Source organism: Nyctibius grandis, chromosome 21 (genome assembly GCF_013368605.1).
Source record: "Nyctibius grandis isolate bNycGra1 chromosome 21, bNycGra1.pri, whole genome shotgun sequence".
Lineage (NCBI taxonomy): Eukaryota > Metazoa > Chordata > Aves > Nyctibiiformes > Nyctibiidae > Nyctibius > Nyctibius grandis.
The window spans coordinates 8,562,863-8,584,734 of NC_090678.1; the positions used below are offsets into that span (position 1 = coordinate 8,562,863).

A 21,872-nucleotide genomic window follows, 5' to 3' on the forward strand; every position below is an offset into this window, starting at 1 on the left:
TGGTCCTTACAGTAGGCAAGGGAGGTGGCAGGGAGCTGGCAGGCACCTGTGGGAAGGTCTGTGCCCGGAAGGCAGTTCTCTTGTGCCTCCGAGACCCTTGTTCTTGCAGGGAGCAGACAGGGAGGGAAAAGGAGGCTTGCGAGACTTACGTGGCCTTTGGGACTGGCAGCCTGTGGTGTACTCAGTTGAGAATAGATGAACCCATATGGAAAAGCACGTGCAGGAGTTTAAGACATCACTTGTGCGCAACTTGTGCTACATAGCTCTTTATTTTGAAGAGAAAGTACTAAAGGTCAAGAGAAGAAAAAAAGCCAACCCCTTGGCTTAGTAGGTGTTTGCAATACAGACTGATTAAAAAATAAAAAACCAGAAACATTTCTTTGGCTTTGTATAAGTGTAGTGGTTTTGTCTGTTCACTGCCAAATGCAGGATAAGGATGTCAAAGAAGGACACAGTAGGTGGATATAATAAGCTGGTGGCAAGGATGGATGGGATAATAAAAGGGGGAGGGTAAAACCTAAAGGGTTAGTTCCCCTGCTGTAGTTAGTAGTCATAACACACACACACAATGGCAAGGAAGTGTTCCTCCTATGACTAGCACTTCTTCATGGTGTAGTAACATCTAGTTCGGAAACATACAGAAACCAGGATATTGGTACTGTTCTGAAGTGTAGCATCAATTCTGAATTCCAATGAGTTTAAAAAAGCAAATTGGAAATTGCTTGTTCCTGTTGATTTCTATGTGCTTTTTTGTGGCCTGTTAAAAATATAGGAAAATGGGCAAGTATATGAGGGGAAAAAAAGAAAAAACTGAGTATGGATAATGCTCTGTTCTGTGTACAGAAACAGTTTGAATAAAAGCAGATGAATAATGGTCTTTTTTTGACATCGACTACATGGGGGTTCTGGTTGGCAGTACAATATGAACAGCTGTCACGCAGTACTGTGATACAATTTGGTGCTTTCCTTTGAAATCCTCTGGCTGAGATTTCTCTAAATTGTGGTTTTTGGTACCTACTGGATGTGCTTTAACTGAGCATATATTCAGCTAAAGGTACTTAGTACTGCCTGAAAATTTGGCTTTTCAGGTATGCCAAGTTAGGCACCCAAAATCAGTGGTACCTTTGGGGAAGAAAATGGGTACTTTTCCATTCTCATACGTCTTGATATTGGCTGTTAAAGTATAAAACTCACACTTCAGTCATCTTTTTCCTGATCTTTTTGGAAAGTGGTCCATTCATTGACCTCTTCCTCTGCAAATGAGTGTTGTCATTAGTACATCCCAGTTCATTGCCTATCAATGTGAAAGCTGTAGCACGATTTTTGTGTGCCAAATGCCTCATTTTGTTTGCTTTAAATTCCATTTTTTTTCAGTTTCATTTTAAACAGCTGTTTTCTAAATCCCTCCACAAATAGCAATTATGTTTTATAATTATGATCTTTGTCACTTAAGTTTTTAACTAGTGGTTTGATTCCCTGCTCTCAGCAATGTAAAACTGAGATAGCTCAATTGAAGTTTGAGCTGCGGTGGTATAAAAGTGGTGCTGGCAAGTGGAAAGGTCACATCTTTTGTTTTAGGAGTTGGAGGTCTTGTACATATCCAAGCATCTGGAATTACACTCCTCTACCCAAAGCTGCTGTGGTTTGTATTTTATGTATTCTGCAAAATATCCAAGTCCTGTTTTCCCTTACATTCTGCATCACAAAAAAAAAACACAAACAAAAAAAACCCAACAACAACAACAACAAACAACAAAAACCCCCACATTACAATTCCAAAAGCGATGATGCTCAGCAGACACAGAAATACCTACTTCTGGAGCCACAGAGGGCCTTTCCCCATCCCTGCTAGTGTTTCAGTCAAGGTCCCTATGGGGTTCATAGCTGGCGATGGGAGAAGTTCTCATCCACTTTTGTCATCCAGGAGCCTTTCTGATTCACCTGCCTTGTGATGGTTGGGCTGCAGTTGTTTCTCCTGCTCTGTCTGAACTGCCAGCGATATTTCACAGGCAGAGGAATGACATGCGTAGATCTTTGCCTTGTGGCTAGAGGCTGCTTATTGGTCTGTTGGTTTTTGCTCTTCAGCTGCTTGTACTTCACACTACTCCAGTGTGACTTTCTTGTTTTCAGGCCTATTTATTTTTGCTTCAGCCTTCAAGGGATATATGGGTATGTCTTAAACCAGCTTTGTTCTGAAGAAATCTCGCCGTGGAACTGAATCTTGGAGCACTGAGTGTGTCTACCTACAGGGTTAAGTTTTTTGTCCCAGCCTGGGATGTTTGATATCAAGACTTTCTCTGCTTTTTGGTCTAGGGGTCCCAAAACTTAGCCCTGCAATTTGGGCAGTATGTGCCATTTTAAACCAAACATCATCCACCTAACAGCCTGCCTGCCTAGAGGCTCTCATCTGTCAAGGTCTGCTTGTTTTTTCTGGTAAGGGAGTTTTGTATTGGTAGCAGAGATGAAGTGAATCTGTGTTGTAATTTGTTCATTTCATCTGATGCTTGGTTAGGTCTAAAGCCTTAGTCCCAGATATGGTTTACTTCTGGTAATGTAAATTGTGTAACTTTTTCGTGAGTCTTTACCCCTTTCTTCACATTTTTTGGAAGGAACTTCTCTGCTTTCTTCTCTCCTGCAGTTCTTAGATATTCAGAAATAGTATTCAGATTACCAAAATTCAAGTTGAATAAAGCCATTTCCTATTAAACAAATAAAAGTATGAAATAGTCTCTTCATACTTTCAGATATAAGCTTTCATACTAAGCCAACCCTGTCTCAAGCCTTGAGTCATTCTTGAGCTGTTGGCATTTGGAGTGAGGTTTGCAGTGATCTAGAGTCCAATGCAAGTTTTCTATCTACAGTCATATGCAAATAGGTGACAAATCACCATTATTTTGTCTCTGAGCCAAGAAACATAATTTATTGCTGAAACACCATCTTTGTCTAACAGGATGATTTTCTGAATATTTAGCAGAGCAATTTTTGATTAAAAATACTTTTGCCAGTGATACAGTAGTTGAATTATGATCTGTGGGCATCAGATATTAAATACTTGTTGCAGGGAGCTCTCTGGAACTGAGCCTATGAAAAGGATGCATTATGCTGCAAATTATTAAATATTGATTTCTGTAACAGTCTGCAGGCATCAATGAATTCAGCAATATGCTAGTAAATAATACGAAAAAGATTAATATCTCAACAGAAAAAGTAATTACAAATATGTTTAATGATTTTGGTGCGAGTTAGATTTGTGGATACCAAAGAGGACTCAACTTTGGCTTCTTGTTGAGTATCCAAAACCACCTAGAAGATGTTGTCACTTAGGACTTCTGCACCTGAAGTTTCCAAAGTTTCCTGAGGTCAGAGAGCTGTGATGGATGCTGGATGTTTGGCTTTGGAGATCACAGACACATGTCGGAGGAAGCGAGGCTTGTTCTTTACAGTGTTCGCATTCTTCTGCATCACTCTGAGGTCTCCTGGCAGCCTGCTCTGAGACAGCTCAGTTAAGCACAGTTTAGCCTCTGTAGCAAAGTTGTTGCTTGCAAGTAATTTGCACCAGTGATGGTTTCTTTACAATGGTTTAGAGAAGTTGTTACTGCAAAGTGTTTGCTCTCAGCATTCATTATGGAATTACTTCTCCACAGAGATTAGCAATTTGAATTTGTCATTACTTTGTCTCTCAGTGTAAGTATTTTAGAGCAATAACTTCCTCCAGAAGAATGAAGGGAATGGATTTCATTGTGTTAATTTTGTGTGGAGGGAAAGACAATTTTCATATGTTATCCCTAAGCATGATTTAGATACCCATGTGAGGCACATTTTTAACTTACTGCTTCACTTTGTTCATGAGGCAAAATTAATGCTCTTCTGCAAATGTTAGTCTTTACATTTCATTAGGAGGCATGACAACATCTGGGTCCTTAGGTCAATGAAAATGAGCAGGCAGCTTTAGTTGCAGCTTACGAATTGGTCTTGCATTTTGAGAGGTTTATGTGGCAGCAGAAGTGGAACTGCTCATCGCATGTAAGAGCATCTCTTTGTGAAGTGTTGTTGGCACTAAATGAATAAGAAAAGGTATTGTATTTGAGGAAAATGCAGAAGTACCATTTGGGCTTTGGTTTCCTCAATTGCAAATACAGCTGAAATACCAGCTGTGGCGTGACTGCAATGAGTGACCTAAGAAAATGTATGCCATTGACCTCAAAGTCACAAAATGCGTAGTTCAGTTAAAGAGCAATAAACGCTCATGAGAAGCTTGAGTAAAGGATGAGCTTGAGGGAGAGAAGCTGACTGATGTAGATATGTGCACTTTGCAAATAAACAGTGATGTCCCAGTGAAAGCTTGTCACCTCTGGGTCGTGTGGAGACTGTCCTTGTGACCAAATTCATGGCATGTTAGATATACAATCCGTTGTCCCATCTCTGCCTTGAACACTTATTTGTTTTTATGGTTTTGGTAAGGTATCTCAAGGATATTTGTAGTACATTAGTTTTTATCGTGTTCTGCTTTATTCTCTGTGCTGCAATAACATCAGAGTCTTGCAAGACCCATATAAAGGATGGCAGAGGATATTGGCATCCAGGAACACTGCCTTCAGTCCCTTGGGGCAGAAACTCAAGTGTTGGCTCTTGCAGACTGCCTAACGCTGTCAGTGCGCGTTCCAGCGAGGTTGAAAACCATCCTCCTGGGATGAGCGGTGTAGTCACCCCATTACTGGTTTATGGCTGAAACAATCTAGCACACAGTTGCTGGCCTGATTGATATATCTGAGGGTGGTAATACCTTAGTGAAAGGTGAGGATGCCGTAAGCAGGTGAGTCAGATGAATACTTTCAAAGGGAGCTGTTCAAATTTTGCATAACTAATAAAGCAGTTAAAAAAAATAAAAGGCAACAAAAAAACCCCAAAATGCAAAAGCTCCTGGAAGGCTTGATATTAGGAGACTGCTCAGAAAGCTTTGATTGTTGTTAAGGTTGGTTAACTCCAACAGATCATTTACAGGTTTGAAGTTTCAGAACCATATCCTTTCAGTTGTGATATGAAAGCAAGTGGCATGTGGCTTTTTTAACATTCAGAAGCTCGTCTAATGAGACTAAAACTAAAGATGATGACTGTGTTTTTATTAAGATTTTTTTTTGAAGGCTTAAAATGACAAGCTCCCCATTTCATCCTTCAACCCTCTTTAGCTGTCACAAGACATGTTCATATTGCAATCACATGTAGCTCATGACCACATTACAAAGCTACTGTAAAATCAAGTAACTTAGCTGTTGTCTGAATATTTAATCAACTTTTTGGCTGGGTTTTATTGCCAGAATCAGATCCCATAATGTAAGCTGTTTTGTGCTGTAGATATACTTATGAAAAATTGGAGGAAATAAAAAAAAGGAGAGAGAAACCCTTTCTTCCACCTTTCATATACCAGCTGAGCTTGAAACTAGCAGAGTCATTAAGCGTAATGCCAAGTGTCAGTTGTGCGAACAAATGTGTAATAATTGTATTTTGGATCCAGCAGCGTTTTAGAGCAAACTGCTCATAATTTCCAGCAGTTACTCTTGCAAAGTGCATTCCTTTCTTTGATTTCTTTATCTTCAAGTTATATCTGCAGAATAAAATTGCAAAATAAACTCATGCTTTGCAGTTACTTAAATTATTGTTATGTAGTAAGTAACTAAACCCAAAAAAGCTAGCAGAAGATAGTTGTCTATGTCAGGTGGGTTTAACTGGTCCTGATCTGGTCCTTATCATTTTCTTCGAGACCATATACTGCTTGTGTGTCATCTTAAAAAGTTGCCTTTGGCATCAGATTGGTGTTAAAATTGTTCATTTCAAATATATGGCCAGTACTGAAATTGTTAAAGCTGGTAAGCTCTGATTTATGCCTAATTTGTTCATCTATCATTTTTTCCAAGAACTTTTGTTTTACTGATATATAAATATTTAGTCTTGGAATGTCTCTTTATACATGTGTTATGTATATATTTATGAAAATTTATAATTGATATAGCTAGAACATAACCTCTCTCCTTCAAGTGCTCTCAGGTAAAGGGGGGGATTCCTCATGCAGCAGATCAGACGTTTTATAAAATACGTAACATTTTTAGAGGGAGTTCTGCCATGCCGTTTTGGAGCATCAGAGATCATCTCAGTTTGAGTGATCTGAATAAGGGATGAAAGGGTTTGGGGGAGGAGGCAGAGAGGACTGGAGATACTGGAGTTCTGAGTTTTATACAGGTGTGGGAGCAGCACGGGAAGGAGATACGTTGGACTAGTGGTGGTACCTGTATATCGCAGTTGGGGTCATTACTATTGAATATGAGGAGACCCAGTCATGGTCATGTGTCTAAGCCTTAATACATCAAAATTATGGCTCTTTGATCCCCCAAAACAATATGGAAACTCATGTTTATGTATGTAAAAGCTGAGGGTGTTGTACATTTGAGGTGAGGAATAAATCAGTGATGCTGGGAAAAGTGTTTCAGATCATGTTTCCGCAACTGGTTTTACAATGTTCTTGTAAAGTTATCCTGTGTACCACTGACACTCTTTTTGTAATTTAGACCAAACACACATTTGATTTAGTTGACGAGTGACCAATGTTACCTGATCTTCTTTCCTTTGTCTCCTTTCCTCTAGCTGTTGCAGCTTATGGAGTCTGAAACCATGCAACTAGAAGCCTTTCTGGAGTGGAAACAACTGGAACCAGTTTATTGGCAGTGGATGGTAATGAATCAAACTAATTTCAAAGGGTGCAGCTTTCTTGACTCTTAACAGACAGCTGATCACTTCCAAAGGCCCATTTCCACAAAAATAAATGCTGCAAACCAACTGTTCAGCAGCACTTGAGAAGAGGGGAAAAAAGCCTTTGGTAAAGTAAGGAGTGTTTTCTTAGTTCTCCTTCATCCCTATGTTTTTCTTGAGTAAGACTCACTCAGCTAAGCTGAGGAATTGCAGGGCAGAGTGGCAGAATTTCATACAGTTAACACAAATGAAAATGTCTGATCTTCATCTCTTTAATGTTTTTTTAAATGTAGCAGTTCTACATTTTGTTAAAATTAAATGGCTTTTCAGAAGAAGGCCTCTAAGCTTTATTGCAGACTTGAGAACAACTACATTTGCAAGCAGCTGATACTGAAAACAACTTCATTTTTCCCAGCCAAATAATGTGTTGAAATTGCCGATTTCCCCTTGAACTGTATTGAATGATCATAAGAAAATCAATAAGCCTTTCTCTGTGCATCTTACGATTTCTCAAGTGAGTGTAAACGGTACCATCCATCTCACTTCGCTCTACAACTTTTGCCCGTTCACAGTTGCTGAAAATAATTCTTTAGCGTGCCACATTAGCCGTATGAGTTTACAAAGTTTTGAGAATCAGTGAGCTGACTGTTAATTGCCCACATGCCTTTTTCTACACTAAAAGCAAGGCAAAGGAGTGTAACATTACCTCACCTGCCTTGAAGAGCACTTTCAATGCAGAGCCATTCAGATTGCCATTCGTTATATAATGGGTTTTGCTTTACATGTCTACCATCTTATGGTGGTTTGGAAAGAATCAACACTAGCAGAAACCTGGCTCCAAAGAAGCAAAACGTGAGTGCAAGTGTTATGGCATTTCAGTGTATGCACAAAAACCTTTGCCTCCGACATGTTGAACAGTGTGGGGAGTATTGTGTTAGTGTGCTTCCTGGAGTTGAGTTCTAAATAAATACTTGCAAAAAACCTGACCAGCACATCTTTTTAAATTGTTCAACAGGCTGGATGGTGAATTTGCCTTTTTCTTTTGTTTTGCTGCTGATTGTTGTTGTTCCCGGATGCTGTAGGATGTATGGGAATGAGATGTGCTTTGAGGATAGAGTAGTTTTCTCTTTCCACTTAACCTGCGTTTTGCATTGCTGATCTGATGGATGGGATGGTTCTTGCATAGCTACTGCCAGGTCGTCCTGAGGGTTGTGGGCAGGAGCATGACAGAGCATGACATAACTACAGCAACTGGAGTGACTGCAGTAATGTTACTTTAAAATTCTGTCATTTAATGAATTTCAAATTAAAAAGAACAAAACCAGAAGAGCTTTGTTTTATTTCCATGCAGTTTGTTAGCCTGTCGGTGCCCAAAACATACCTGCGTTGTCATGAGCTGGGCCTTTGGTCAGCATGAACTGCTGGCGCCAGCGCTGCTTTGTGCCAATGTGCAATGATGATGCTTGCTGAGAAAGGAGGTTTTGTAGGGTGCGTTTTGCCATTCTTAGCTATCTTACAATGTTTTTTCTTCTGTGAGACTAAAAATCTCTTGCTGTGAATTAAGCCAGAGTTTTTAACCTACCTGCAGAGAAGAGAAAGAGAGGGGCAAAAAAAAAATCCCACCCTCTTTACAGCAATCTTTTAAGTAAGTAAAGGCTGTTAGCTTGTCACTGCCTTCCCAGTCCCCATTTCTAGGCTAAACAAAATTGGTTCTCTTAATGTCTCCTTGTAGGCCATTCCTTCAAACTTCTGATGCTTGTTGCTGCTCTCATGTGGGACTTTCCTTCCCATTTGTATGTGTTTTAACTTCAGGTGCCTCACCTGTATGTCATTGTTATGGTCAGCACTTTTCTGTCACGGAGACTTGTGTTTATACTTTCTGAAATGGCACTTGACTTTAACAGTATGACATTGGTGACTTCTGGTCCTCTGACATCTCTTCCAGCGGTGTTGCTGCTGAGCCAGTAATTATGTATTTGGTTTTTCCTTGCCCGTGTGTAGACCATGCTGCTCAACTGCTGAATTTCCTCTCACTGTTTTCAAATTACTTCTCAAATTTCTAAAGCGGATTTTGAATGCAAATTATGTCCTTAAAAGAGATTGTGACCTTTCCTATTTAATGTCTTCTTGATAACAATATGGAAATAAATATTTAATACTCTCTGAGTGAGGAGGCCTGGGTCCTTTAGTTATGCTCTGCTACCCTGGCTTGAAAACTATGTGTTTCTACATAATCTGTGCACCATGGTGTATAAGTACATGCATTTCAAGGACTCTGAAGTTATTTGGTATCTTTTTTGAGTATTTTAAATAACGGTTGCTGTCTCCAAAGGCAATTGCAGAATTAATTATGGAACCAGCTAGGTGTTCATGGTCAAGCAGAGCTGACAGAGCTTCTGACCAGCCTGGAGCAGGGATGTCCTGGGGTTCCTCAACTTGTAGAGTTTTATGTGGGCACAAGTGATCCCATGGGTGTTACAACTGACTGTCCCACATAGCAGATGGGGCTCCCTGAACAATGTAAGCATGTATCTCCATCCTGGTCATCACTTTGTTACAAAAAGCCATAGAAGTGCATCCAGCCTCAGAGTTTGAGGGGAAGGGGCATATCTAGAGCTTCTGCAGTACTGGTGATCTCTGTCCCATGAGTGTTACTTCATGCTTTAGTGCAGTGGAGAGTAGCTCACAGTATGCAGTGCTTTCTAAAATAAGCTAGGTTAGCAACATAAGTTTTCTGTTAACTTAGAAATACGTTATAGTGAACTGAGGAGCTTATCTCTTAAAATAACTCTGAAATTGTGGAGCAACTATATACTGAGATGGCAGCAGTGAATTCCTAGTTATAAATTACCAGGAAGATGCAGGGGGAGGACCATTTTAGCTCCTGCTGAAAAGTAACTTCTATTGTTTTTCCTTTAGGAGACTGTGTTAGATAATATGGCTGAAGAGGGAAATATCTGCGAGTCCCAGGATGCTCACGTGGAGAAAAGCGGGCTGCCAAAGGCGACCTCGTGCTGCCCCTGGGCTGACAGCCTGACTGGGCAAATTGACAGATTATCCAGAGATCTAATGACTCTCCGTGACCAACTGCATGAGCTTATAACTCACCGAAAGGCTGCATGGTGTGAGAAGGTAAGGCTCTGGGTGGCATTCTTGATCATTAGTGACTTTTGAGATCCTGTATTTTTCAGCTGTCTTGCTATGGCCCATCCTAGGGCAGCCTCCCGCTTGCTGCTCTGTGTCAACCTTGCTGCAGTCTTGATGTCACGTCTACAGTTACTTCTCTGTTTATGCCCACAGCATGCCAGGTGCTCTTTCAAACACAAAGTAGGCTTCTGTCCCAGAGAGGCGGCATGCTGAAACAAAAGAAGTCTTCTTTTGGAAGACAAGGTATCAAAGGATAGGGGTTGCAGAGGAGAGAAGAGAAGGAAATCATGGCAGCCCCAGGAGGGCATAGAGGCGGCAGATTGTTTTTCTCACTATAACTATTACTGATGCTTTCAAAGATTGGTATTCACAGGGAAAGGAGGGTGGGAGAGGCCAGAGCTTGTCATCTTTCCCTGAGTTAGTAGTCTTTGAAATGTCTGATGGGGGAAGGAATAAGGAGGATTTGAAACCTGTGAAGGAAGAGAAGGGACTAAGCACAAGATTTGATGGAAGAACAGACTGGGTGTGGGAGGCTGGCTGCAGGGGAAAGCAGGTGATATGAAGGAAGTGTACATGGTATTTGCTGACACAGGGATGGGGAGACACTGGGAAGCACCCAGAAGGGGCAGTGGGACATAAATAAAGCAGCTGTTAATGTAAATGTAGAAGGTGATTCTGAATATTAACATGCTGGCACGAGGAGATGATATGATGAAGATGGAGGCATAAAAACTAGAAATTGTTTTCAGGCATCAAGAGGAAAGAAGGATACCAGAGAATCTATGAAACCCGTGAATGGAGAAAAAGTGAAAGAAACAGTTGGGGCAGATAGAGCAGTAACAAAAACGCTGTATCACTATTCTGTGTCTGTTAACGCAGGAGAGGCATTTTTTTGCTTACTTTTTTTCTTTGTTTTGGTTTTTGTTTTGTTTTTTTTTCTAGATTGAAGTGTTGGTAGACAGGGTTATAGATCAGTTGACAAAATGAAAAGTGGCAGATTGTCAGCTCAAGAAGTATTTGCCCAAGAGTTCAAAAGGGTCTGGCATGGAAAAAGTGTGTGGAGAGCTGATCACTCTCTTCCGCTGTAAAGATAAGGAACTAGTTGGGATCAGTTGACTAGAGACAGGCATAAGGAGCTGCTACTTCACACAGAGTATGGAAGTTCTTCCCACAGGGCACTGTGGATATAAGCCGTGTACATGGATTTGAAATCTGTTGGACACGTTCTTGGAAGAAGAAATCCAGCAAAGACTATTAAATATACAGATATGAATTACAAGCTTAGGAAGTTGTGCGAGTACAAATTGTTGCGGGCTGGGGGAATATTCTGAGGAAGTACCTCCATATATTTGCCTTTGTCTTATAGTCTTCTCTAGGTGCTTGCTGTCGATCACTGTCAGTGATGGGGTACTGGACTAGGCAGGTCTCTAGCGTCATCAGATCTTGTTGATTTTATGGCAAAACAGACATAACTGTTGCAGGACACCTCAGGCCTTGAATTCTAAAAATAAAATTTCCAATGCATGATTTTCAAAGCAAGATATGCTCTGACTCCTCTTATATGTAACAATATATATGCTGTTAAATATTATAGAATCATAGAATCGTTTAGATCGGAAAAGACCTTTAAGATCCTCAGGTCCAGTGGTTAACCTAGCACTGCTAAATCCACCACTGAACCATGCCCCTTAGCACCACAGTGCTCCAGCACCTCAGTGTCTTTCTTGTAGTGAGGGACCCAAAACTGAACACAGGATATGAGGTGCGGCCTCACCAGTGCCAAGTACAGGGGGACGATCACTGCCCTAATCCTGCTGGGCACACTATTGCTGATACAAACCAGGATGCTGTTGGCCTTCTTGGCTACCTGGGCACACTGCCAGCTCATATTCAGCTGGCTGTTGACCAAAACCCCCAGGTCCTTTTCCACCAGGCAGCTTTCCAGCCACTCTTCCCCAAGCCTGTAACATTGCATGGGGTTGTCGTGACCAAGTGTAGGACCCCGCACTGAGCCTTGTTGAACCTCACACGTTGGCCTTGGCCCATCGATGCAGCTGTCCAGATCGCTCTGCAGATCAACACTCCCACCCAACTTGGTGCTATCTACAAACTTGCTGAGGGTGCACTCGATCCCCTTGTCCAGATTGTTGATAAAGATATTAAAGAGAACTTGCTCCAATACCGAGCCCTGGGGAACACCACTTGGGACCAGCTGCCAACTGGATTTAACTCCATTCACCACAACTCTTTGGGCCTGAGCATCCAGCCAGTTTTTTACCCAGCAAAGTGTACGCCCGTCCAAGCCACGAGCAGCCAGTTTCTCCAGGAGAATGCTGTGGGAAACGGTGTCAAAGGCTTTACTAAAGTCTAGGTAGACAACATCCACAGCCTTTCCCTCATCCAGTGAGTGGGTCTCCTTGTTGTAGAAGGAGATGAGGTTAGTCAAGCAGGACCTGCCTTTCATAAACCCATGCTGACTGGGCCTGGTTGTCCTGTACGTGCTGTGTGATGGCACTCAAGATGATCTACTCCATAATCTTTCCTGGCACCGAGGTCAGACTGACATGCCTGTAATTCTTCGGATCTTCCTTCCAAACCTTCTCATAGATGGGCGTCACATGTGCTAATTTCCAGTCACCTGGGACCTCCCTGGTTAGCCAGGACCGGTATTTCCATAAATGATGGAAAGTGGCTTGGTGAGCACTTCTGTCAGCTCCCTTAGTACCCTTGGGTGGATCCCATCCAGCCCCATAGACTTGTGTGTGTGTCTAAGTGGCGTAGCAGATCGCTAACCATTTCCCTTTGGATTATGGGAGCTTCATTCTGCTCCCTGTCTTCCAGCTCAGGGGGTTGGGTACCCAAACAACTGGTCTTCTAAAGACTAAGGCAAAGAAGGCATTAAGCACCTCAGCCTTTTCCTCAGCTTTTGTCACTAAGTTTCCCACCGCATCCAATGAAGGATGGAGATTCTCCTTAGCCCTCCTTTTGTTGCTAATGTATTTATAAAAACATTTTTTATTGTCTTTTATGGCAGTAGCCAGATTAAGTTCTAGTTGGGCTTTGGCCCTTCTACTTTTCTCCTTGCTTAGCCTGACGGCATCCTTATAATTCTCCTGACTTGCCTGCCCCTTCTTCCAAAGCTCATAAACTCTCCTTTTTTTCCTGTTTTTTTAATGTTAAATATTATATAATAATCACACTGAAATTTTTTTATGCTTAAATTTGGAAATGAAATCCAAAAAGATTAACTGATGAGTTCTTCATTGTACTTCAAATATTCAAATTGGATTTGAATGAAGGTTGGTCAAGTTCCAGTGTTTCTGAGAGTCAGTGAATGTCATATGAGTTTATGACTGTGGGAAACAAATGGAGTGCATCTTAGTGTGTTGTTAAAAGGGTGGTTTATCACTAGTGCCTCGTCTTCTACATGCCCAGGAACAGAACTATTTTGTAATGCTGTATGACAGCATTTTTTGGAATGCTAGGGGTCAGATGACTCTCCATATATCGTCTTTATATCAACCCTTCCTTTGAATAGTGTTGCTGCTTATGTGATGCTTTCTGCCTGTCAGGATGCTTGCTGAATGCAGGCTCCTCTATCAATTGTATATTTCTGACCCCTTCAGTCTTCTCCCTGGAGAAATAAGCTTATCAAATCTTTCCTTCTATATTATTTTTTAGTCAAACAAAGAGAAGATGCAGCGGTAGCTAAACTCATCATTATCTCTGGCTTTGTATCTTGCGATACTGAGACATCTGGAAATTATTTTGGCTCTCACAAGCATGCCTGGCTGAGGGACAGTACGGTTTATTACAGCTCTTGTGCCCACTACCTTGTACTTCATGAAAAAAGTGATAATCCACAGAGTAATTATGTCTGTTACCAGTAGGCCTGATGTCTGTGCCAGGCAGCTGAGTAGAAACTGTTCTGAAGAAAAGAATTGAGGGCACACGATGAAACGTGATACACTGGGGAAGAGACAGCACGGTTTTTCCAGGGAGGAATCATGAATCTAAAATCTGTTGGAGCTCTTTGAAGGTCTCAGTGAGCGTGTGGGCAAGGGAAGTTGGATTGACGTCCTTTAATTGCATTTACAAATGGCATTTGATAAAGTCCCTGAAAAGATTCTCAACAAAAATAAACTGCTGATGTGGCTGTCTTTCCTCTTATCCTTGAGCAAACAGCAGATCAGGAAGCGGGGAGGAGGCGGCGGTGATCGGTTTGCGGAGGCAGCCACCAGTGGAGCCCCACCGGCTCGTGCCGCTCAGCGTGCGTATAACTGCTCTGGGAAAGGAGGTGGATAGCGAAGTGCCCAGGTCGACGTGAGACTAAATCCCAGCCAGCACATGTGAAGGGCAACAGCAAAGGATTGTTGAGGGCCCTTGTACTGAGTAGGGAAGTGGTAAAATGTCAGATAAAACCGGATCGAGATAAATCTAACAAAACGCATCTGAGAATTATAAGAGAATCATAATTTTACATGTTTCTTCTGTCATGTGAATGAGCTCTTAGGGTTATAACGATAGTTCTGTGGCAATGTCAGTGGTCAAAAATAGCAAATGAATCCTAAGAATTGTTAGGAACGCAGAAGAAAGCAAAACTTAAAATATTCCTGGCATACGGTGTGCAGTTCTGTTTCCAGTCCTAACTCAAAAAAAAGGTGTGGTTGAGCTGAAAAGCACAGGGAGGGGAAGTGATGGTGACCCAAGTGGTGAAAGTGTTTCTCTGCAAGGGAAATTTACTTAGGTTAGGGCTCCTTGCACTAGAAGAGGAGAGAATGAAGAGGAGTATTGCACTGGAGCAGGAGGAAACATTTTTTACTGTTCTTCTGATGTTCCTTGGTTCTCACCATGAGTGAACCTAGAGGGAATTACTGGACAAATTAATGGAGAAAAAAATAGTTGATAAGCAAGAAATATGAAGAATATTCTCTGGTCAGGAGAGTCCTTCAGCTGCAAACTACTGGAGTTTAGGACGTTGTATCTTCCAGTGAAGTATTGTTATATAAATGTATTTGTCTAGTCCTAAACTTATTCTCTAGCTATTTGATATTGATGACCGTTGGAGACAGTGCTCGGTTAGATGGAGCTTTGATATAACAAGGTACAGTTGCTCATTCCTTACATTGAGCATCACATTTCAGGAGAGAAACTGGGGAGAACCAGAAGATAAATACGAAAATCATCGTAAGTCTGGAATGAAAGGTCTTTATGTTAAAAATGGAAAGACTAAGGTGAGGTATATGAGTCTTGGAATAGGAAGAAGTTTTCTGTGGAGGAAATATTTGCCCCCCCGCCCCATGTCCTCAGTAAATGGGACAAGAATTGGGTGTAAATTGTAACACAGATTCTAATTAGATACTAAGGAAAAAAATTCCTAATGGCCAGGGCAGAGAAACATTGGAGTAGGTTGCCTGGTGAACTGTGAAATCTCCATCCGTGGACCCTGCAGAAACCAGGTTATGCAAATATCAGTCAGAGATGGCTGAAGAGGAGTTGGACCTGCTCTAAGATATAGATTTGCCTTGAAAACCTGTTGAAGTCTGTTTCACTTATGAAAATCTGTGATTTATTTGTTTGTTTACTTAAAACTAGGTAGAGGTATTTCAGGTGTGTTAAAGTCATTGCTATGCCATGATGTCTGGTTTGTACCACTAAACACAACTGCTTATTATTCAGTGTGATTTCAGGGGCAATGTGTCTTATTTGTTGCCAGTTTGCTCATTTGCACGCTGTGATTCTGGTAGTTAAAACTATTGATCTTAAGCTTTCAAAATTAAAGAACTTTTTTTTCCTTATTTTCTTTTCTTTGTCTCTTTGTTTGTTTCCTTATTTTCTTTTGTTTGTTTCTGCCTGCCCCCAGCTCTTTCTTTGGTTATGTGCTTGGAATGACCCTGAAACCATTTCCCACTTCAGGGACACTGACTAGAAGACATCTGAATGTTGCCATGGGATTTGGGTGATTTGTGAAACCCTGATTAATATGACATTTTAACTGATATCCATCTCTAGGCAGTGATGTGTTCAGAATCTTGGAGGAGAAGAGGCATCTGACAGAGGTGTGATCTGAATATGAGGCTTTCTGACTGTTAGCTTTGTTCTTTTCCATGCAGTACTGGGCAAATAATTGTCACTTCTTTGGTGACATTTTGGGGATTTGTAGATGACAAAGTTGAGTGAAATGGTTAAGCTTTAAAAATGTTTCTCCTCTTGAAAACAAACTTAACTGTAAAAGATGAAAACTGCTAATTCCAGAAGAGAACTTGTTTGTTTGCTTTTTCATTTCTGAATATTTCATGTTATCTACTTATCTATTTGTGAGGGGATTTTATTTCAGGCTGTTTTAAACATTTGACATCCACAGGCTGGAATGCAGAGTATTTTGACTCTAGATGATGATCGTTTCAGTTTTAATCATATAAATGCTTGCACCACACTGAGCTTTTGTTGAAACTTGGGATATTGTATCTTGGGATCCTCTGTGTTCACTAGCATTTAAAAGCAAGCCAGGCTCCTTTGAGATGGCAGTATGATGGGATGAAGCTTGCTCATGCATACGCCTCTGAAGCATGGCCTGGAAAGACTTAGAGCCATTAATCTCAGTTTGAACATGTTCCCTCCACATTAGAGTCCTCTCCAGAAATGCTGGTGGCTGTACTTGCGTGCTTGGCTCACGTTGTGCCTGAGTGCCAAGAGTTGAGACTTAAGAGGTTGTGATCCCTGGCCTATATCAGACTTCCTTAATGACAGTGGAAGAGCACACTGAAACCTCTATTTTGTCTTTGTTTCTGTATTTTTCTCCTGATCTCATCCATTCTTCTCCACCTTCTCATCCATTCAGTAACCCCCAGCCTCCCCAAACTGTTGCACCCGCAGCCTTGTTAGGGGTGGGAGAATGCAGGGCTGCCCATTTCGGAAGAGATGCCCTTTGGGTTCATAGTGTGTTGGGTAGGGGCTGTATGGGAGAGGGATGTTTTATTTTCTCTCGCTGGGGAGAGGGGAGGTGCAGGGGTGGTCAGTGGTGGTGGCAGGAACAACCTGGGGGACACTCCATCAAGTGGGGATGGCAGGGGCTGAAATGCAGAGAGGCTTTCGCTTCAGTCCTGTGATTCACTCAAACTTTTTGCCACTGCCAGCTCATCACAGCACACTGCTGGAGACCTTGTAGAGTCTAATAAAAGGAGATTTTTTTTTTTTCCCAAGGATCTTACATTTATAAAAGACTGAATGGCTTTTGATGCACTTTGATTTAAGGCTTCACTATTTGAAATAGGGAAGCAGCTCCAGAGGCTGGTGCTGAAACATAGTCCTATATCCTTCTGGTTTTGATTCTTTTTTTTTTTTGTTTTTCTTACCGAGATTGAGTTGAATTTTGTCTACTCAAACAAGTGCACTTCCAAAGTTTTCTGTAAGCCTTGTAATGAATTGGAGGGAGGATGAGGAGCTGTGGGTATCCTAGTAGCCACTGCCAGTGCTTGATGGCTGTGCTGTGTGTGCAGCTGACCTGTGTGAAAATAAAGGCACATGCGTTGTATGTATGTGGATGAGGGAAACACAAAGTCTCATTATTTTCTGCACCGTGTGAATGACGAGAGGGGACAGTGAGGACTGAACTGGCTCCTGGTGTGTTACCTCCTCCACTGGTGCAGGGCCACGCTGAGTTTCTGCTGCCTGAACCCCAGGGCTCATGGCAAAGGGGCAGCTGAGCTCTCGCTGGAGAACTCTCTGGCTTGTCCAAAGCTATTTTCTTTTTTTTTTTTTTAAAAAAAAAAGAAACTGTTCACATTTCATCTTTCCTATTTCTGCTGTTTATTCTAGTTCTCTGAGTTTTCTGCTAATATGAAGATGTTAGTATAGTGAGTAACTAATTATCCAGGCTGTCTGGGGTGCAGGAAGTGGAGGAGTGGTAGGGAATGGTTCAGTGCTGGCGTATTTCCTCAGTCAGCACATTCCCTTCCCCGGTCCCAGAGCATTTCTGCGTTCCACTTGGTGTTTACAAACCTCCATCTGGAGCACCAAGCAGCTGTCAGTGGAGCTTTTCATGCAAAAAGAAATTGAAGAACTAGCAAGACCACAAGAGCAGCTTTTGGAAATGCATGGTTGGCTGGGCCCAGATGCCTGGGTAGGGGGAAGAAAGGCAGAGGGATCAGCAGAAACATCCATCAAAGGGAGCAATGGAGGACATGGACAGGAGGATGGCAGGGAGGGACAAGGCTAATGGCTTTTACGTGTAGTTCTTCTTTAGTTAAACGTAGGATTAAATTTGCTGCTGATGGAATTGCCATGGTATTAACAGATTAAGTTATTAGAAAGCATAGATCTCCTGGAAACAGTAGGAAGTAATTTTCTTGTATCGGTTTATTTGTCACTCCTCAATATTCCTAGCAGGAAATCTGAAGCTGCTTGCTTCTGGTAAGTGCCCGTGGAGACTGCGGTGGAGATCCAAGTGATTGTTCCTGCAGGGCAGTGTGCTCTGCCTTGTGTTGGAAGGAGGAAAGAAGCCATCTCTGTGTGTCAGTTCTTCTCTTAACAGCAGTATCTAACACTTGTGGTAGACCTGAAGCCCCTAGTTAGCCTGGTTGAAGGCTGGCACGCACGTGGAAAGTTACTGCAGATAAACAGAGCTGGGAGATTTTTGAAAGAATCTTGCTCGCTTCTGAGAACTCTGTGCAGGTTGGTCAGAGTTGAATAGTCAATGTTAAGCTTGCAGCACACAGAGATGAAAAAGGTAACTTTATTCTTCGTATGCAGATGCAACTTGCTGTGCAGATTGCTGAGTGACTGCTGAACTGTGTGAGAGACAGAGAGACTCTAATCAGGTTGCTAAATCAGCAAACTGATTTCAAACACACACAGAAACTGTAACTGGAAATAAATTACCCAGCCTGACATTTTTCATGGGGCTTATATATTCTAAAAGACTCCATCTCCTTAGGGAAGTGAGAAACATTAAAAACTGAGTGCCGTCTCCTGTTTTGTGTGTGGAACTCTCTGGGGTTTGAAGTAAGAGTGGGTGAAAGTTTTTCTTGCTTCCCAAACGATGCTGGTTTCCCTTCCTCTGCCGAAATGCAGAATGTTTGCTCAGGTGACAGGATCAGTTAAAAGTATAATCAATAACCAGTGTTAATATTTTACTCGCATTATTTACCAAGATGTTGGATACCAACCAAGGCAATGAAACATGTAGTAAATGCAGCTGAAGAATTATACCCCAATAAATTTTAGATGAGCTTTATTTAACAATAAACTGTAAAAAAAACCCTATTCCAATGAGAGAACGTGTTTTGTAGCTGCTGTAAATGTTTTAGTGCATTTTTAAGAAATAAGTGTACTATTTATGTTCTCACAGTTAAAACGCACAACAAAACATGGATGAAGACTAGGAAGGCCTGTAGGGCTCAGATGCGCAAGGTATATAAGATCGCAGGTCCCAGCACCACCTTTATCTTTTGTATGCAAAAAGCTTGGAGGCTGACGGGTGGGATTTGAGCTACCTGTGACCACAAGGTTGCTGGATTTCGAGGTTCTCTTGCAAGTGGTGAGATGTCCTCCACAAGGGCAGTATCTTGGGGACAGAGCTAATTCTGGCTGACAGAGGCTGTGTTAAACACCATAGCCAGCGGCCGTATTTCAGAGCAGCTCTACCTGAAACACTGTTAGGGTGTTTTACTGAGCCTTTCAGAGTGGGTTTTGGGGACAGTAACTTTCAGGAGGTGTCTGGCTTGCTTTACATCTCCAGGCAGACAGTCGGGATGGGTTCCTCCTCTGCCAGGAGAGTTACAAGTGTTGCGTACTTTGCAGTATTGCTTGGTTTTTAGGGAAGTTAATGGAGGTGCTTTTGGAAGGATTGTTTGCATTCAAAGCTTAACTTTAAGTTTCCTTTTTTCTTAAAACCTTGGCCTTGTTCTCTCAGTCATCTGCCCTGAAATCGAGGGTACTTGATTGTAAGGGAAAAAAGTATCCAACTTATTTCTGTGTCTTTGTCCCTTGTGCTTGTAGAAGAGCTGACATAAAAGTACATCCGTAATTTAACATTGTCACATCTCTTCTTCCCAGCCAGAAATGCATCTAAATAAAGCTTTAGTACACTTCTGAGCTCAGAACTCACCACTTTAACTCTTCATCTTATCGGCTCTCTCAAAACGCTGAGAGCTGTTTGATTTCTTCCTTTGCAGGCTAGCTGTAGAGCCCAGCCTTTGACTGCTGCAAGAGTCACAATGGCCATTCAAGCAGCTTCACATCCACCTACAGCTGCTACTCACCATCAAAACTGTGAGCTAATAAGAGAAACTGCTGAATGCATTTTAAGAGTAGTGGCTTTAGAAAACGTCTGCTTTTTCACTGAAACTCTGAAAATGTTTTATGTAGATGAATCTTCACATAGGAGTTAAAGTTCATTTGCCTTCTGCCATAGTTGTGGACAGGCTGGGTTGCTGGAGTGACCTTTGCTGCTCTGGATGCACTGCTCCTGCCTCCCCCAAAAGCAGAGAGAAAAGCTGCAGGGCTCGGTGCTGGTGGAGGTTCTGCAGCAGCCATGCAAAGGCCCTGGAGGGGACAAGGGAGTATTTCCTAACTGAAAACCAAGCTGGTTTGGGGGCGAAGAAACTCCCTAAAAGTCATGGTTTTTTGGTTTGTTTGTTTGTTTTTTTTTCTTTTTCTTGTAATTTTTGCATAAGACAGACCCTTTTCTGAAAATCTGCATGACCAGGTAGTAATACCTTCTTCTCCTCTCCCATTTTAGGAGTGGTTTGTATAAACATTCCTTATTTTGGCTGTACAGGGACTACGTTGATTGGATTTGTTTCACATCCTCTTCTCCCACAGCAGGATAATAGAGAAGTGCAAGTCAGAAGCAGCACTCTGTTTCTAGAGTAGCTGCTCTCATGTTGCACAGTGATAAAGCTCTGCTTAAAACAAAGTGGGGCCCTCCAAGCCTCTGCAAGTCACTTAAATCTGAGCTGATACCTCGTATCACCAGTGTTTGTCTCTGCTGCCCAAGATAAAAGTTTGGAAGGACAAATTGAAAAATAAGTGAGCAATTCATTATATGAAGCAATACTTGTCTGTTGCCTGCCTTTGTAATTTGTAGTTGCCAGGGCCTTTTTCAAAGTAGCACTGCAGCCTTTTTGCAAGTGTCTACATTACTTACACTGACGTACTCTGGTTTTCATATCATATATTTTCAGTATGTGCCTATTACTACGTTAATTTCTGTGATGATCTAATTGAACTCAGGGGTTTTGAAAAGTCTAGAGATAAAACTGTAGTTTAAAAACAAATGCGTTATAAAAGGCCGGGCTGTTGGAGTGGAATTTTTTCACTACTGTAAAATGCTGAAGATTTATAATTTGGAGAAGGAAATAGGTGTTTATCTCTTATTCCCTGTGGTGCGCATTGAGAATTGTGTGGCATCTGGGACTTTCACAAGTCTAAACCGTGTCTCCTTGTAGTCGATGGTAAAGAACCTGCAAGTTTGATGCTGCTGCCTGGAGCTGTCCCACCTTCCTGAGAGCAGTGGGACCGTACCGGCTAGCAGACTTGAATATCTTTTTGGGAAGTAGCTGAAGAGGTTTAGATGAGCTCCTGGCCCCAGAGCACAGGGATTCTGGCTGTCTTATTGTATGCTCCTGTTGATGCTTCATGTCTGCTGCTCTTGTGCTGGCATCGCTGGCATCCTCTGTAGCTGAACAGAGGTGATGCAGAAATTGCTGATTTCTTTGATGACCATTTATTATTTTAAGGTTTGTTCCTGGCTGATTCTGCCCACAGAGTTGCTGGGATAGAACAATCACAGTACATTTTTGAGTCCCATCTATATTTTTTCTTTGAGTTCAGTTGTTCTCCTCAAAAGTTAACCACTGGAAAAGCAAATTACTCATGCCAAAAGCTCAGGAACAGAGAGGTCAGAAAATATCCATACAACAGGAAACTATTTTTGTAGCTTTGTGGAAGAGGGATGTATCTCATGAGGCTTTCAGCATAGC

General features: G+C 41.8%; 1 protein-coding gene across 1 annotated transcript in view; it reads left to right on the forward strand.

The window, feature by feature from the left end:
- The window catches only part of TEDC1 (tubulin epsilon and delta complex 1), an 85,560-nt gene that overhangs the window by 52,367 nt on the left and 11,321 nt on the right, over positions 1–21,872 (forward strand). The window contains exons 7-8 of the mRNA XM_068416750.1: positions 6,637–6,723; positions 9,661–9,873. Coding sequence (XP_068272851.1) covers positions 6,637–6,723; positions 9,661–9,873 — 300 coding nt within the window. The remainder of the gene's footprint in view (positions 1–6,636; positions 6,724–9,660; positions 9,874–21,872) is intronic.